This window comes from Microtus ochrogaster, linkage group LG8 (assembly GCF_000317375.1).
Source record: "Microtus ochrogaster isolate Prairie Vole_2 linkage group LG8, MicOch1.0, whole genome shotgun sequence".
Taxonomy (NCBI): Eukaryota; Metazoa; Chordata; class Mammalia; order Rodentia; family Cricetidae; genus Microtus; species Microtus ochrogaster.
The window spans coordinates 4,422,924-4,437,018 of record NC_022033.1 but is presented as its reverse complement, the minus strand read 5'-3'; the positions used below and the strand labels follow the sequence as shown (position 1 = coordinate 4,437,018).

The window sequence follows — 14,095 nt, the reverse complement described above, 5'->3', positions numbered from 1 at the left end:
ATATGCAGAGGTCAGAGGACAACTTGGCCACATGGGTTCTAGAATTGAAGTCAGACTGTGCCACCTTGCTGTTCATTAAGGAGGTGCTGAACTGTAAACTCTTTCTTAAAACTGCATCATTGGTGTCAGTGATTGGGTTTGTTGTGTTTTTATCCACTTGCTTCTAGGAGTTTCTTAATTTCTTCTTTAGTCTTCTCCCACTTGTCTATCACCCAGAAGTACGCTGTCTGGTCTCCGAAGACTGTGAATGTCTATAGTTTCACCTGCTAATTAGCAGTTTGACACCATCAGCAGACGCGACACAGGAATTCCATTAGTTCCTACATTCGGTAAGGTTCTTTTCGTGGCCTAACACCAGCTTGATTTTAAATTATTGGGGGAGTGGTAAAATTCAGTTTGATTTTTAAAACATTTCCTACTTATTTTTAAAAACTTAAAGCAAAACTAACACTCCCATACAAACTTCTAATTATCATTCCCTGTCCTTCTAAAAAGGAAAAAACAAAAAAACAGAAAACAAAATCCCAAAAGGCGAGAGGTTTGTGTGGCCCCAGTCAGGTGAGCACCTTCCTCAACTCAGTTGGAGTGGTGAGAGCTCAAGGGAGAGTCTTCACCCCTTAGACCAGCACTGGGCAAGCTGTGCAGGAGCTGAGCCCTCCACCCTCCCCCTCCAGAAGTCAGCTGAGCATGCACTAGGGAGCCACTGGGGGCCTTATCAATCAGCCCATTCTGGAAATAGCAGAATCTAAGATAACTAACTGTACAGAAATCAACATCATCCCATGAACATGTTATCAACAGCCCGGAAACCTAATGAAAAACAGCCAGCCCGTTCACAAAACAACAACGCATCAAATGCCTGAGAAACCTACCTATGCCACCTCTTCAAGGATCAAATACCACATTTTACATTCAAATTGTACAAAGAAAATAAAAGCCCTTAATGTGGGAAAGATCTGAATAAATGAAGAGACTCCAGGCTGAAGACTTGATGCAGAAGACCACAGTGCTCCTCATTTATGACTTTATGCAGTTCCAGGCAAAACATTACAAGGTTATTACAGAACTTGATAAAAATGGTTTTTAAATTTGTATAGGAAAATAAATGGGCAAAACTATCAGAGAGCTAGGAATCAGTATCTGGGAGGAAGGCACAGGCTCTGGCAGGTCTTAAAACAACGATTGCCTGGCTATAAACCAACTGAGGGAAGCATCAGGAAGATGTACAATTTAACAAACTCAATAGGAATAAAACAGATCACAATAAAAAAGTGCAGACCACACGATGCATCAACACTCAGAGGGCTGAAACGTCCTTCAAAGCCTCTTAGCCCCGGCAGACAGCAAGGCTGTCTTTCTCTTTTTCAAAACAGAGAGATCAGAACATTTCAAAGGGACAAGATGGAGACTTCCTGACCCTGGGGAAAAGCAGTCTTTCTTAATTTCCAATCTCCCAAGGTCCATCTCAAGCTCTTCGCTCCTGGAGCACTGACAATCAAAAGCAGGCCAAGGCAGCTAGTTAAACCCACATTGTTCTCTAATTATGCATCCAGTGTCCAGGAGGGAGGCTGTGCAGGCCGGTCTCCTGCCTGCTCTGTCACCCCTCTGTCAGGTGGACATCCAGTAGGCACCATCGAGCCTTCCTATGGGACAGTGGCTAGCACCCACCCAGGGTTTCTGGCTTTTCCTCCTTTTATCACAGATGATAGATGGGACAGGAGGGAAGTCATGGCCAACACAAGGAGAGGCCTATAATTAATGGAGGTTTTTTTCTACCACAGCAGTGAGGGTGGGACCAAAGACCTACATTTTAGTCCTCTAAGGAAGGCTTCATTGTATGCCACGCCAAGTCCTCATGGGTCCCACTAGGAACCACGTCACCTTAACATTGTACATTAGTGACCCAGTTCAACAACTCAGTGTGTTGCACAGAGAAAGGTGGCCATTGGAAGGACAAAAGCAAGTTAAAGGGAGCCTGGCACAGATCGCACACCTACAAGCATGCCTGTGCAGAACCCTTGGGGGCACAGGGCAGGATAGGATGTCTACTAGACTGCTTTTGAAAAACAAAACCAAGTGAAAAATAATAAACAGATACCTCAGAATCTTCTTTAACTCAGAGTAAGCCCTGTGCATGAGGCCCATCTTGTCCAGCTATCAGGACAGGCTGGTTATAGAGCGCAGACTCATTTGCCTGAAGAAAACTGCCTAACTTCTCCACTCCACTATGTACATATAGGAAGAGTCCCCACCTGCCACAGCCTCAGGACTAGACACGTGAGACTGTTCTAAGCATAGATGGAAGAGCTCAAGCTGAAGGGGTTCTATGAGCATGAGCCTGAACCATGATACCACCAAGGGCTTTCTCTGGACTGGAGACTTCCCCCTTGCTCCCTAGCTCCCCCCCCACACGCCTGAAAACTGAGTCAGAACCCCAGGCAAGATGAAAACCACTCTGAAGCTCAGTCTGTGCTGGTGGTTGACGTTGGGGTGGGGGTGGGGCACTGAGATACTCAGGAAAGTTGGACAAAGGCATGGCTGGGAGCCAAGGGCCTTTTGGACAACCAGATCCCTAGCAACCAGCAATATTTCCACCCCAAGACACCAGGTTCCAGGCAGAAGTTGGGGCAGAAGACATTCAAAACCAGAGGCCTCTGAGCTAGTGATTTCTTACACTGATGTTTCAGCTAGAAGCGTAGGCAAGCTAACTCTAACTCTGCGCTGGGATGTGGGTAAAGCCCACTCCTGACATCTGCAGCGGAAAGCAAGGCTCATAAGCTCCAGGGACAAGACCCAAATCACTGATTTCACGGAAGAGAGAAAGACATAAGGGACTGTGTGTGTTGATCTGCATAAAGCAGAAGGTAAGAAGGGGCAACTCTAAGTCTCCTCAGGGTTGATGTGTCCAGCTCTAACCTCACCCTCTTCCCAACAGAGCAGTCCAGATGAACTCTACAGTGGTCAGTACAGAACCCTAAAGTTGGCTATTTCTCCTTGTTGTTTCCTTTTGGAGCTGGCCTTTCCCCCTAAATCACAAGATCAGGAGCTTGGAGTTTTCATAATTTCTCCTGGTGAGAGCCAGTGGAGATCAGAGAGCTTGAGTAACAGCAAAATAGCACCCCGGAGAGAGGAACCCAATGTTCCCGCATTGTGCCTAGTCCCCTTGGAGGACAGGAGGGAAGAACCCTGTGCCAAATTCCCAGTGGGGTTGAGCCTTCCTGACTGATTGCCACAGTGAGGGGTGGGGCGCACTTCAAAGTCCCTCAATTCATCTCTCTCCAAAGGAGAGTCTGAAAAGCCCTCCATCTCCCAAAATAGTCCTTTCCAGCGACTGCCCAAAACATGCTCAACGGAGACCGGACCACTTGCCAGGCAGAGCAGAACCCAGGCTCATCTTGGAAAATGTGCTGGTGCCTGTAGGACCTCTGACAACAGCCTGCAAGCCTTTACAGACTCACCTGTTGCCCAGAGCAACAAGCACATTGCCTTGCACATGGGAACAGGTAGAATAGAAGCAATCTTTTTATGAGTTTGAGGGAAAAAAAAATCTTGGTTGGACTAGGTCTTAAAAGACAAATGGAGACTAACAGTCAGCCCTGGCCCCAGAAACTGGAAGAACTCTACCTGTGACTCCAAGTCTGGTTCTTAGCCTCCCTGCCCTGATCATTCACTAGGGTAGAATTTGTTACTCTGAGCCCACTGGTAGTATGTTAATATTGGGGGGCATCTCATATTGATCTGCATTTTGCTGGATGGCAGGAATTGTTCATCCTCATTTACTTCGATCTCCCCACAATGCCAGGAATAGTGTCTTGGTCATAGAAGTGACTCAATTTGTGATTGCTAAATAGCCAATTTCATTTGTAATTTCCGAGACAGCTCCAGGAGGGGAGGCAAAGAAGGCCAATGTAATTAATAGATGGACCTAACTAATGTCTTTGCTCCAGAAAGGGAGTATTGTAGAGCAAAGGGCCTCAGAGGCCTGCCGGCGTAGAGGAGCCCCAAGACAGGCCACTGGGGCCATTTGTGCTTACCTGGATTGTCTCACGGCTGCCATTCAAACACTCCATTCTGTCACCAAGCAGCAGGCATCTTCAAAGTCTTCTGAAACAGAAGCAAAATGGAAGGCTTGAGACCCCAACCCTTCTCCTATAGCCTCCCTCACCCCACTCCCGGGAGGGAACAACATCTAAAGAAGGTTGCTGTCGAGCACCATGGAAACATCTCCAGAATATGGTCATCTGTCCTTTGTGGAGGGCATTCCACTTCAGAGCCCTGATGCTAGAATATTCCTTCTTGGGCTGCAGCCTTCTATAAACGCCACCCTCTGGAGCTATGGAAAGGGACTCTGAAGCCTCTTCCACAGGACAATCCCCTTCACAGCACATCTCAATAAAACCCCACTGGATGACACTCTAATGAGCTGGAAACTGCTTTCTTGTACAGCTGGTTTAGGAGCCTGCCTCTGGCAGAGCATGCAGGTAATATATGAACACACTTTATTTACCAGCAGACACAGAGAGAGCCCTTGCTCTTAGTCTGATAACAACCGAGGTCGTTCATCACCCACTTGGTCCCTTTTAAAATTCACTCTGCTGCAAGCACTTTTTAAAGTCATGCACATAATACATTTTAAAGAGCATTTTCTGTGCAGATCCATTTGCTCGACCTCAGCACTAAGTGCAAGATGGAACTGTCTTCAGCGCAGCCCCTGTTCCTCCTGGAATCAGTGCTGAACACATGCTGAAATGAATTTGTAACTATACATACCTAAAACCAGGGCTTGAAAGTGCAGTGTTTTGTTAAATGTCCACTGATTGATTAAAATGCATCTTGCAAAGAAAGAGCATTGCTAATGCAGAATCCCAGTCCAAAAATATGTATTATGTAATGCATATTTTTTAATAAGGCAGGCAATGTCAGTGTATTGGTATTAGTGAATTGGCTTTGGGCTGCCATCTCTGTTACAGGCATAAAGCACTCCATCTGAAAAATGAGGCACTTTCCTCCATACGTTAAAGAACCATAACCCATATAAGCCCCCTCACTGCTGACAGCTGGCATCAGTTTCCATCAAAAGGGCATTTACCAGCACCCACACAGCCTGCAGTGCTCCCTCAATGTGCCTTAAAATTAGCTTGACCAATGTCTCTGTGCACCAAATGCTCGCTGGCAGAGCTGTGCTAACTGAAAACCTGGGATAGGCATGTGAAAGTGGTCAGATCCCTCAGACATCCCCCACTGGGCAGGAAAGGGGATCTTAGGTCTCAAAATTCAGCAGCCCCAAGCAGGGTCTCCCAGGAAGTACCCTAGAGTCATCAGGGCACAGCTGGAACACAGCCACATGCTGTTTCCAAGCTTTGCTAAACCAACCCTCTCTACCAGAGCAGTTAGCACTTCAGGGCTAACAACATACCAACTCCTGGACTACAAGATGCAGTACAGACATAGCCAAGGACAGAAACAAAATCCGCAACCCATCCAGCAGTGGCTGGGCTCTTACTAAGCCTTTCATTAGAGCATCTGGATGCTTTAATGCAGTCTGTGCTGAGAGTATGAGGGTAAGTGACCCACAGACAGCATGGCTTAGGGCATGACCGAGAATTCCACTTCCAGGAAGGAATCCTGGGGAAGCAGAGTTTAGAGAAGCAGCAGAACTTCTTTGAATTTCTTCACATGGACTCAAGAAAAGAAAGAAAAAAAAAAAAAAACCCAGCCCAACCTGTGACATGTGTCTCATGTAAAATAACCCTCCCGGGACTTTATGCATTCCATAAACACAGCTCTGTTTGTCTCTGTGGCCAAAACAAAACAAAAAAACCGTCATATTTAACTAACAGCAAGGCAAGATAAACGAACCCCCCCCCACCCCACCCCAGCGGCGGTCACACACAGGAGGAACCTGAAAACTTCCCACTTCCCACCACAGGGACTGTGATCCGTCCCCTCCCGGACTTACCTAATTCATCAGGTTTTCCCGGGCTGCGGAGACCAATACCACGATCTAGTGGTCTCTGGCCGCCCCCTAGCCATGATGTTCTGGCTGATGCACCTGCTTTTCTCATGGATCTCAGCTGGATGAAGTCACGATGCTGAAAGAATAAATTGAAGCTCTGGTTAAGGTACATTAACCCCCTCCACACCCTTCCTCTAATCCAAGACCCGCTGGGGTTCGCCGCTGTATTCAGCACCTAGAACAGAGCCCCGCCGGTGCCGGAACTCAAGTTCGGTGGTGGTTGAACCCTCTCAGCTGAAATCTATCAGTTTGCGCTCAGTAACTACCCTAAAAATCCGCCCAAGAGTAATGGCTGTAGGGCCTTCTGGTAGCTGTGGGCTTCCTACGGTCTTCCAGCACACCTCAGTGAAGCAGAGTTCACCATCAGCTAGCCATCGCCCCGCAAACTCCCACCGCTACAGCGGCAGGGGACTTTCTTGAGCGACAGCGACGGGGTGACTACTTTTTGGAAGCTGTTCTAATTACAGTTACTGTAACAACCCCGACAAAATGTCGTGATTAATGACTACTTGAGGTTCCGATCCCTCAAACCATCAAGCCCTTGGAGAATACCAGGTGTTGGGTCATTAAAACTCATGTACGAACCCTCATTCTAGAGAATGTTCGCAATTTTGCGTCTTGGTTTTCAGTTGTCCAAGGAGAAGTTGGGGAGTGGGATAAATCCCGCAAGAAATCCACACTCAGCTTCGAGACTGCTAACCTGTAGCTATCTTGCTCGCTTCGCTCATTAGAACTGACTACCATCCGCCCCCCCCCCCGCAACCCAAACGTCGATGCTTTGGCCAAATCTTCTCAAACAAGGTTCCCGCCTGCCACCTGCCGGCCCACTAGGGTCTGCGCCACAGGCTATGCGCCACCACGCATCTAGCGGGGAGGCACCCCCACCTCTCTACTGCACATGCCCGGCAGAAGTCCGCGCAACTTTATAGGGCCACACCGCCCCATCTCGCCTCAGTCTCCTCTATCCTCTCCCTGATGAGAGGACCAGTGGAGGCACCTCTCGGAGTCTTAGACTTAAGAGTCTGAGACTTAGCGAGAGGGGCCCAGAGGAGACAACCCTTCTCTGTCCTTTACCTATCCCTTTCTTTTACTTACAGACGCAAGCTGAGGCGCGGAGCTGTAGAAAGTTCGTAGTGGTCGGGAAGGTAGGTACATCTTTTCTTTTCTCCCCGAGGTGAGACTGGGGTCTCCGGACCCAGCTTCTCACCTCATAAGGTTCATCCTTTTCGGCTCCAGCTGTTCTTGCGCAGTGGGGCCACTCTCTGCAGAGCCAGAGGGTGAGTCGGCTTCCCATTGATCACCTAGGAGAATGGATCGCAGGTCCCGGGCTCAGCAGTGGCGCCGAGCTCGCCATAATTACAACGACCTGTGCCCGCCCATCGGCCGCCGGGCCGCCACCGCGCTCCTCTGGCTCTCCTGCTCCATCGCTCTCCTCCGCGCCCTAGCCACTTCCAACGCCCGTGCCCAGCAGCGTGCTGCCCAGCGTCGGAGCTTCCTCAACGCCCACCACCGCTCCGCCGCTGCCGCCGCTGCTGCGCAGGTACTCCCCGAGTCCCCTGAATCCGAGTCTGACCACGAGCACGAGGAGCCAGCGCCTGAGCTAGCCCGCCCTGAGTGCCTGGAGTACCCTGACACTGACTACGAGACCGATTCGGAGACCGAGTCCGAGACCGAGTCCGAGACCGAGACTGAGACGGAGACTGAGACGGAGACCGAGTCGGAGACCGAGTCGGAAACTGAGTCCGAGTCTGATATCGAGTCCGAGTCCGAATTAGAGAGCGAATCTGATACCGCCCCCGCAACTGAGCCTGAGACCGAGCCCGAGGACGAACGCGGCCCCCGGGGTGCCACCTTCAACCAGTCTCTCACCCAGCGTCTGCACGCTCTGAAGTTGCAGAGCGCCGACGCCTCCCAGAGTCGTTCGCAGCCCACCACTCAGGAGCCCGAGAGCGCAAGCGAGGGGGAGGAGCCCCAGCGCGAGCCCTTAGACGAGGATCCTCGGGACCCCGAGGAGTCAGAGGAACGCAAGGAGGAGGAGGCCAGGCAGCCCCGCCGCTGCAAGACCAGGAAGCCCGCCCGCCGCCGCGACCAGTCCCCGGAGTCCCCTCCCAGAAAGGGGCCCATCCCCATCCGGCGTCACTAATGGGTGACTCCGTCCAGATTCTCCTTGTTTTCATGGATAAAGGTTAGTTGACCTGACCAACCTAGGGACCTTGAGACGGTGCAGGTGGGGAGGAAGGGGACAGGTGGGGAGCAAGGTGGGAAGGGAGCGGTGTCCACTAATCAGCCTAAACCGCACCCTGGGAAAGGAGAGGGCTCCTCAGTTTTTTCCAGGGCACCCAGGGGCGCTTGGGAGGCCAAAGGTTTGTTGGACGGCGAGGCTTTCCTGATGCCTCGCTGGAGACAACCTAAGGTCCCCGAGCTGGCACCCAGTGTGCGACACTGAATTCTGAGAGCGCTCCAAGTTTGGAAACGCATACCTAAACGGCAAAGGTAAGTCATTTGTTTTCTACATTTTTTTTTTCTCCCTCCTAGAAAGGTTAGCCTGCAGCACTGGAGTTGGCTTGGGCTAGAGCCCACTGGGATCTACGGAGGTGCGCGCGCCAACTTGGGCGATCTGAGAGCTGCTGCGCCGTAGCTACACTGTTGCAATGCGCAGAAAGTAACTAACTGCGCAGGAATTGGATTAGAACTCTGGAGTCTACAGGCTCCAGAGCAAAGTCGCACGTGCGCTCAGTCGGCGCGGGGCCTGGAAATCGGGTCCCGGAATGGCCAATTTCGTGGCTGCGGGACCCTGGAGCCAGTGCCTCTCACGCCGTGCAAGCAGTCTTGGCCAACACCGCTCACTTCTCGAGGTTTGCGGAGACCCAGAGATCGTGAAAAGGAGCGCGCGCACCTCTTCTGTGCGCCCCAGAGCCAACCTTCCGGCACAGATAGGCGTCTTTCACTAGTGAACGGTGCTTGGAGGGCACAGTGTAGGTACAGGGGCCTTTAGGGGTGCCCTTTTTGGGCCAGCTGCGTTGGACAGGATCACATCGGGTTATAGCTAACCTTTTGGCGCAGCCGGTTGGGCGGATCAGACTTGTCTGGAGAGGTCCAACACCGTGCGCCTAGGTCCTAGAGGCAGGGAAGAAGGAATGAGGGCGGTATCAACTGGTCTTGGGCAGAAAGATAAAGTGGATCAAGGCATAGGCTGAGTAAGGGGGTCGTGGATAGCACTTGGACACCTTCCAAGGCGTCCCCAAAGATCGTGCCACTTCCCAAGATGTCGGATCCTGCGCTTAGAACCAAGAGGGTTCAGAAATGACGCGCTACAGCAATACTAGCCATCTTAAGCTCGGGTGGAGCTGTATTTGGAATCTGTAACCCGAGGGGAGATGGCCAGTGATAGTCAGCGATAGTCCCCAAAATGCCGTAAGCACGTGACACACGTAGGAATGTTTTCCTCGCCAGCCTTCGCGGGAAAGGCTGATAAAAAGTAAAACGCACCTACTAAATTTCACCCATTTGGAAACATTTTTCCTCCCAAAGTGCGAGCGTCTGGTCATGCGGCGGCTTGAGTTACTTTGATGGGATGATTTGGAAAATCTGGTTAAGGAATGCTTTTTAAAGCTTGAAATCAAAGGCGGCTGGGCTCCTGCGCTCCTTAGAGAGCAATGCGAGCAATGCGAGAATGCATTACGTAGTCTCCTTCCAGGTCCTAACCTTTTTCCTTGGGATGGCGTCGCCGTCCCCAGAACTTAAGTGAGGGTGGGCTATGCGCGCACTGCGGCTAATTGCGTCTTTGATCTACGTAGGGAATGGGTTTGTTAGCGGTGGGTAAAGGACGTGTGGGTAGCTTGCGAAAAGGAAGTGGGGGCTTTTGGATTGAATGAGTGAAATTCATCTTTCTGAAGTTAAAATTCTCGACAGGATAATACGACGATCGTGACGTTTTCTTGACGTTAGGTGCCATTTTATCTGGGGATGTTTTGGTAGTGCGAGTTTACCAAGCAACAGGTTTCTAGTTAACAGGTGGAGATACCACGCTTTTCAGCGTGTTTTCTCCAACGGGGAGAAGTGTTTCCGTCAGAGTTGGCTCTTTATTAGCTAAATTAGAATGCTGCCTTGTTGCTGGATGAATAAAATTTTAAAAGCGTCTTCAGTCCCGATAGCCCCCACCTCACCTACGTTGCTCCTTTAAAAAGAAGCCCAGAGTCAGGCTTGGTGGTGCATGCCTTTAATCCCAGCACTAGGAGGGGGAGGGGTGTGTGAGGCGAGTGGAACTCTGCCTTCAAGACCAGCCTGGTCTCCAGTTCCAGGACAGCCAGGGCTGTTAAACAGAGAAGCCCTGTCTCAAAAACAAAACAAAATAAGAAAAAAAAAAAAAAACAAACAAACCAAAGAAGCCTAGCTCAGCAGTATGCCAGGCTCACTTCACACACGGGGCACCCAAACAGGAAGACGCATTTTGCTGTCTCTCAGTAATCTTCAAGCTCTATCTGTCACAGCAGATGCATTTGCACCCCAGTCTGCTACCCAGCAGTAGAGCCCTTCCCCCTTCCTAGCGCTCCTCTGACTTCATGAGAAAAAGCCCAGGGGGCATATAGGAGTATAGCACACTTGGGGGAAAGCATCCACCCACACAAGGAAAGGTTTTGCTAAACACACATTTCAAGTCTACTTTCTGTGAAATAGAGATTCCAGTCAGTGGGGCTCAGCTACTTTCTTCCCTTTTCCAGGGGCTTTTCTAGCAGGTTCTCAAACATTTCCAGCTCCCTAGCTTCCTAACTGGCTCTTTGTCTTACGCAGTTAAGCCGGGGTTAGCATTTGAATGGGCTGGCTTTTCCTTTAACAGAGGTAGAGTGGCTGAGGGAGACTCACCCTGGGAAAACCCGACCGCGGACCCTGTAGACCCCAGCCATGGGGGGTGGGGACGGCAGCAGAGCTAGTTAAAATTCTGTGCCATAATATTTAGGGTTCTTCACTGCATTAATCGTTTGCTTAATGGAAAAACTTTGCTTCTATAGAGGAAGAATGATCTAATCATTGAATTTAAGTGCCTTTTATGTGGCAGCGTTCAAATACCATGTGATGACAAAATCTAGATTAAGTATTTTTTTAGTTTTCAATAAGACTTATAGTTGTATTTATGAGCAATGGAAACTGAGATGGGGATGTGAACTCTTGGAACAGGCTCGAAGGTTTTTTGTTTGGCGTTGCTTTCATGCACCTGAAGCTAAAGCTTCTTCTATTCTGGAATTGTTTGCCACCTTTGACCCTTTAGCCTTCACTGTAGCAGTCGTGTTCGGTTAACAAGAAATTCGAAACAGCAGTACTATTGGTAAGAATAAAGTTTTTTTTTTCTTTTAAAAAAATGTATGGATTTTACTTAATTTCTCCCTGTTGTCACTGATCAGTGACCACGATATACGGGGCATACAGGGTGGCAACTTATCACAAACACAAATCATGAAAATCTACTCCAGCCAGACAGAGACCAGTGATGTCAACTCAAATATTGCTCCCCTCTAAAATAATGCCCAGAAACAATATGGGGTACTCAAGTTACACTTCTAATCCCACCCACAGCGAGGGATGTATCCCAAAACCCAAACAGGGCAGCAGAATCACAGACAAAAGGCAGAAGACACTGGGATAGCCCAGGCTGCCTCTATCCCACCCTATTTACTGGCTTTAGTCCTCCCTACCGCCCCTCCCAAATTTAGTTAACTAAAAAGTACCAGCTGTGAAGAAGTCTGTCTTGTGTTGGTCTAATATTAGTTTATCAAACATGCTTCTCAGCTCGTGGCAAAAATGAATTAAGAGGGCAGGGAGAGAATGCAGGATTCACTATGTCCTGTGTGGGTGGAGGCTTTCTTGAGAGCCCACCCCCTGCATTCTTCCCTGGAGATTAGTGTCTACAATGAACCTTTCAGAGCCTGTTGTGGTGCATTCCCGGCAGGGGACGGCAGGGGCGGCTAGCTGTAAAGCTTGAGGGGCAGCCGATTGACAACTGCACTTTAGATAACGACAGCTTAGAGGCTCAGCCTAGCTGGGGTGGGCGAGCATGCCTTTCACTCAAACCCCCCCCCCCCCGCTTTTCTTTAGTGGTCCCTCCATAAAATTTTAGTAGTATGTCATCTTTTATGTATTGCAAAGCCTGGTAATAGCCAAGTTCACATACACACACACACATACAAAATATGCAGAAAAATAATAGACACATAAACAAACATACATGCACATACACATGCCAAAATTTGGCTCTATTGCCTGGGGCAAACAAAGCAAACACTTCTCCCCAAAATGGCGTCTACAAATTAAGTGACTGGCTTACTGTTACAATTTATTTTATGTTTTTAGTTCCTTTTCAGCCACACACACACAAAAGTGTCAAATTTTACTAGTATTTTTCTCAGAATCTATTTGATAGGGTAGCCCCCCACCACAACCAGGAGGCAGGATAGTTCACATATACGGTGAGCCTGAGTAGACAGACAACCTAGAGCCCTAGATCTCTAAGTCCAAGAGGCAGGCTGGCAGAGAGAGCCACGTGGTACTCAGCCAGCAGAGGCAGGACACCCTGGGGGGGGGTGGCGACTTGACACCTCTACTGTGGAGCAGGGAAGCCGCCTACACAGATTCAATTGTAGGGAGAACCTGTTTTTTTTACTATGGGCCTATTTTAGGGCAAGAACATTAAACATTGGCAAGGGGATGTGGCTGCTCCAGGGCTAACTCAAGCTGGAAGAACAAGGGATGGCTGTGGGCAGTAATTTGGGGCAAACTTGAGAAAGACAAAAAAGGGTGGTGAGATTACAGGGGGTAAAGAAGCACCCATGCAGGAAGGAGCTCCAGACCAGGAGGGAGGTGACAAAAACAGTAAATTTATAACAATGCAAAAGTATTTTGAAGGGTTTAGGAAGAAAAAGGCTGAAGATACAATCAGATAATGGCTGGCTGCAAGTCTCTGGCAACTGAAGGAGTTAAAACCAGGTGCAACAAGGAGCAGGTGTCACCTCTAAGAGGCAAAGATGGCCACTGATGAAGATTTCAGATAGTCACTCTGAAATCACTGTGCCCTCATAGTCCCACAGAATTGCAACTAGCACAGGAATTTCAACTTAATTTATCTACAGAAAGGAGTTTTCAAACAAATATCTCAAATTCATCAACCAAAAAGACTTAAAAGTCAGCAATCTTATTTAACAATTTAAAACCTGAGCATTGGGTTTTGACTCTAGGAAGGACAGCCTCTGAGGCTTCCACTTTCAGACTTGTGAGTGAGACCCAAAGACTGCTGGGCAGCAGAAGCTGGCAGGTTTCCCCTTCCCCCAAGGCAAGAGCTGTCTGGGTGTCCTGGCTTATGTTGCTGCTCCAATTAGACTTCATTAGGAAGATTTGCTTTGGGTAATTGAGGTTGTGTGAGAAGGTGAAATACACCATTCCCCTTAAATTCAAATAGCATTCAGGCCCCAGAAGCCCTCGGGGTGCCTGGAATTTCCACCAGGAGTTACAGAAATCTTAAATAGCTTTTCCACTAAACCCACCTCCCACCCCACCCCCACCCCTGCTAGCAGCCTTCCCTGGTGCTGCCTCTCTCATCTGGAATAGGTACCCCTCCCTCAATAGCCTCCGCAGCATCCTTAGCTGCTCTGCACAAAGAAACCATAGCACCGCGTGGACACCTTGTGTGGCTGCAAGTGGCAGGAGCATGACAGGCTGAGGCACAATCTGGTGACCCTGCTACAAAGAAGGCTGCGATTGAACCCTGCTCACAAGCCTGAGCCTGAGCTTTATTTCATCCAGAGCTGATGGGGTGGATTCATAAACATCATCTCATCCCCCTAATACCCGCCCCACATCAGCCCCGCGTCCAGCGTCTTGCCCTATCTGATAGAGGCTTCTTTCCTTCAATCAGCATGTGCCTCAAATACTCGCCACACAGCCCCTTCTGCAGCCCCTTCTGCAGAGAGCAGTAAGCTGCTGCTGCCTCCACCGGCCAACACTGGCAGAGAAAGGGGGGCTGCAGCAGTCTTAATTGAGCAGTAATTAATTGAACAGTTTCAAAGTCTTATTGCTACTCAGGGAAGCACT

General features: G+C 49.4%; 1 protein-coding gene and 1 long non-coding RNA gene across 4 annotated transcripts in view; one reads left to right on the top strand and one right to left on the bottom strand.

Annotated features, from left to right (window-relative positions):
• Positions 1-6,189, bottom strand: part of LOC101998069 — a 17,548-nt gene extending 11,359 nt beyond the window's left edge. Inside the window, exons 1-2 of the long non-coding RNA XR_003378320.1 lie at positions 5,960-6,189; positions 4,035-4,104 (exon numbers count right to left, since the gene is read on the bottom strand). This is a non-coding gene — a long non-coding RNA (uncharacterized LOC101998069). The remainder of the gene's footprint in view (positions 1-4,034; positions 4,105-5,959) is intronic.
• Positions 6,190-6,962: 773 nt separating this feature from the next.
• Positions 6,963-14,095, top strand: part of LOC101997770 (neuroendocrine secretory protein 55-like) — a 59,721-nt gene continuing 52,588 nt past the window's right edge. For 2 of the 3 annotated variants that reach the window (XM_013352112.2, XM_013352110.2), the window contains exons 1-2: positions 6,963-7,161; positions 7,253-8,201. In XM_013352112.2, the coding sequence (XP_013207566.1) occupies positions 7,326-8,159 (834 nt within the window). In that variant the 5' untranslated portion in view covers positions 6,963-7,161; positions 7,253-7,325 and the 3' untranslated portion in view covers positions 8,160-8,201. The remainder of the gene's footprint in view (positions 7,162-7,252; positions 8,202-14,095) is intronic. The other variant, XM_013352111.2, reaches the window with a different exon arrangement.